Genomic DNA, 3,283 nt, shown 5'->3' with positions numbered 1-3,283 from the left:
GATCTTGGAAACGCGTCATTAGTGAAGCATAGGATTGAGTTGACTAATGACATCCCATTTAAGCAAAGATGTCGACGCATGCCCCCATCCATGTTTGACGAGGTAAGGAATCATCTTCATCAACTACTTGCAGCAGGAGTGATTCGTCGGTCTCACTCTCCATGGTCGTCGAACATAGTTCTAGTACGGAAAAAGAATGGAAAGCTCCGTCTCTGCGTAGACTACCGTCAACTCAACGACAGGACCGTGAAAGATGCTTACGCATTACCTCGTATAGATGAGACGTTGGACAACTTAGCAGGAAACAAATTCTTCTCTTCAGTTGACATGAAGTCAGGGTACCATCAGGTAGAGATCCATTCGGAGCATAAAGAGCGCACTGCGTTTACTGTCGGACCCTTGGGTTTCTACGAGTACACACGGATGCCCTTTGGCCTAGCCAATGCTCCAGCAACGTATCAGAGACTGATGGAAGAAGCTTTGATGGGCCTACATACCAAGTACTGCTATGTCTACATAGATGACGTGATTATATTCTCGAAGACGTTTGAAGAGCATCTTCACAGTGTTGACCTTGTATTCAAACGGATCATTGAGTGTGGGATGAAGCTTGCACCGGACAAATGTTCATTTTTTCGTCGAAAGGTCAAGTATGTAGGACATATAATATCCGAACATGGAATAGAGCCAGATCCCGAGAAGGTGGAAAAAGTGACAACATGGCCACGTCCTGAGAACTCAGATGATATCCGGAAGTTTCTAGGATTTGTCGGCTATTATCGCCGTTTTGTAGAGAATTTCTCCAGGATAGCCCGGCCTCTCTCTATGTTAATGACGCCAACCCAGAAGAAGAAGGGTGCTAAGACCAAGAGTGGCGCTCCTATACCTTGGAAATGGGGAGAGGAACAGGAGGAAGCGTTTCAGAAACTAAAGACTTGCCTGTCTGGACCTCCCATTGTGAGTTATCCCGATTTCAAGCAGCCATTTATCCTCCACACTGACGCCTCTGGATTTGGTTTAGGAGCTGTCCTATATCAGCAACAAGATGGTGTAAAACGAGTGATTGCGTATGCCAGTCGTGGTTTGTCCAAAGCATAGAGACGATATCCCGCACATCGCCTGGAATTCCTTGCGTTAAAGTGGGCAGTCACCGAGAAATTTTCGGATTACCTTGTCGGATGTCCATTCACAGCGATAACAGACAAAAATAAGTTGACATATGTGCTTACTTCAGCCAAACTCGATGCTACGTCTCAACGATGGGTTGCCGCCTTGGCTAACTACGATCCAGTACAAACCAGGTGTTAAGAATGCCGACGCGGACGGTATGTCTCGGCATCCATCTATACAGAGGGATGAGGAAATGACTACCATATCAGAAGATGTCATAAAAGCATTGAGCAAGGGAGTGACAACATCACCATACGTAGAAACCATCGCCATGTCAACCCAGGTTATTCAAAGTGAGTCTCCACCTTCCACATCAGCATCTTTACCGGAACTTCAAGAGGAGCCACATAAGGACGCCTCATTGCGCTTCTGGATCCCTTTCGTCGAGTCTGGATCTAAACCAAGGAAGGATGATTTACCGTTGTGTTTTGGTTACCAAGCCATGATGAAGAATTTTGACAAACTTCGTATGATAGATGGTTTATTATGCAGAGAGGTTATCTCCGATGGTGAAACCAAGACTCAGATTTCCCTGCCTAGATCCATGGTCTCAACAGTCCTAAAGATGCTACACGATGAGTTAGGACATCAGGGTCGTGACCGCACTTTGTCTCTACTCAGGGATTGCTTTTATTGGATCGGTATGGCAAAGGATACTGGCGACTGGATAAAGGCATGCCAGCGTTGTGTGTTGTGTAAAACACCAGCCAAGACCTGTGCACCTCTCGTCTCGATCAACACCGTTCAGCCACTTGAGCTCGTCTGTATGGACTTCCTCACGTTGGAGACTTCGAAAGGTGGAATTTAGAATATCTTGGTAATAACAGATCACTTCACGCGCTACGCTGTAGCGGTACCTACTCGTAACCAGACTGCTCGGACTACGGCTGAGGTATTCTTTAACCATTTTGTGGTCCACTACGGATTGCCCAAGAGAATACACTCAGACCAGGGAACAAACTTCGAAAGTAACCTCATGAAAGAGCTTTGTAGGATAACAGGAGTAGAGAAGTCCAATACCAGCCCTTACCACCCCGTGGGGAACGGCTTGTGCGAGAGGTTTAACCGAACGTTATTAGGAATGTTAGGAACTCTCTCACATGACCAGAAGAAGGACTGGAAAGCTCATGTCTCGAGTATGGTTCACGCTTACAATTGCACTCGTCAGGAATCAACAGGCCATAGCCCATATTTTCTCATGTTTGGTCGTAACCCCAGGTTACCAGTAGATTTAGCATTTGGGTTAGATAAAAAGGAAGTTGCAGGACCTATGAGCAAATATATAGACAACATGAAACAGCATTTAGCACATGCCAATGAACTTGCGTCGTCGCACTCCACAAAGGCCAAGAGTAGACAGAAAGGACATTACGATAGCCATGTGCGAGAAGCCGTATTAAATCTAGGAGACAGAGTCCTGGTGAAAATAGTAGCACATACGGGAAAACATAAACTATCCAACAAATGGGAGGAAGAGCCGTACGTCGTAACAGACCAGCTCAACCCTGACATCCCAGCATATGTTGTTAGGAAGGAAAATGGAGAGGGTCGGCTTAGGACTTTGCATCGTAACCTCCTTTTGCCCATTGGATATCTTCCCAGCTCTACAGGACATAAGCCCAAGCCGGCTCCGAGGAAGAAAACACCTGTTAAGATACCTACAAGTGACGAGGAATCTTCTTCCTCGTCAGATGATCAGGAAGACGTGCTATTTGAAAGGGGAGATGTAGAACATACATCTGATCCGGACCTTTCAGTAGACGAAGAAGAGTCACAATCGGAACCAAGAGAGGGTGTAGAAGATCAACGTGACAGCCCTACTGTACCACGGAGGCCACGGCGGACAAGGGAGATGCCAGCGTGGATGAAAGAGGGGCAGTTTGTGATGAGGAACCAACCGGTCGAGCAAGCGCCGGAGTGGAAGCAGAGAGCACAGTGCCTCACTGAGCTTGCTGGCTCAGGGATCCTTTCAGGGAAAGAGGACCAGGTTGCCTCAACGCTGCTACAGATCCTCTCTGGGAATATAACCTAGTATTTTGATCTCGATGTCCAGTTCTATATGCTACAATTTTGAATGTACAGTTTATAAGTTTTTTTGTTAATTTCGATCATT

The 3,283-nt window shown here is 46.4% G+C and overlaps 1 protein-coding gene across 1 annotated transcript; it reads left to right on the top strand.

The window, feature by feature from the left end:
• Window positions 1–1,243: 1,243 nt before the first annotated feature.
• On the top strand, window positions 1,244–1,978 carry LOC138312517 (uncharacterized). Its single transcript, XM_069253360.1, has one exon. It carries the CDS (start codon window positions 1,244–1,246, stop codon window positions 1,976–1,978), a length of 735 nt encoding a protein of 244 aa, XP_069109461.1.
• Window positions 1,979–3,283: the final 1,305 nt, after the last annotated feature.

This window comes from Argopecten irradians, unplaced genomic scaffold (assembly GCF_041381155.1).
Source record: "Argopecten irradians isolate NY unplaced genomic scaffold, Ai_NY scaffold_0352, whole genome shotgun sequence".
NCBI lineage: Eukaryota > Metazoa > Mollusca > Bivalvia > Pectinida > Pectinidae > Argopecten > Argopecten irradians.
The sequence above is the reverse complement of the archived record's forward strand: the minus strand, read 5'-3'. Positions and strand labels throughout refer to the sequence as shown.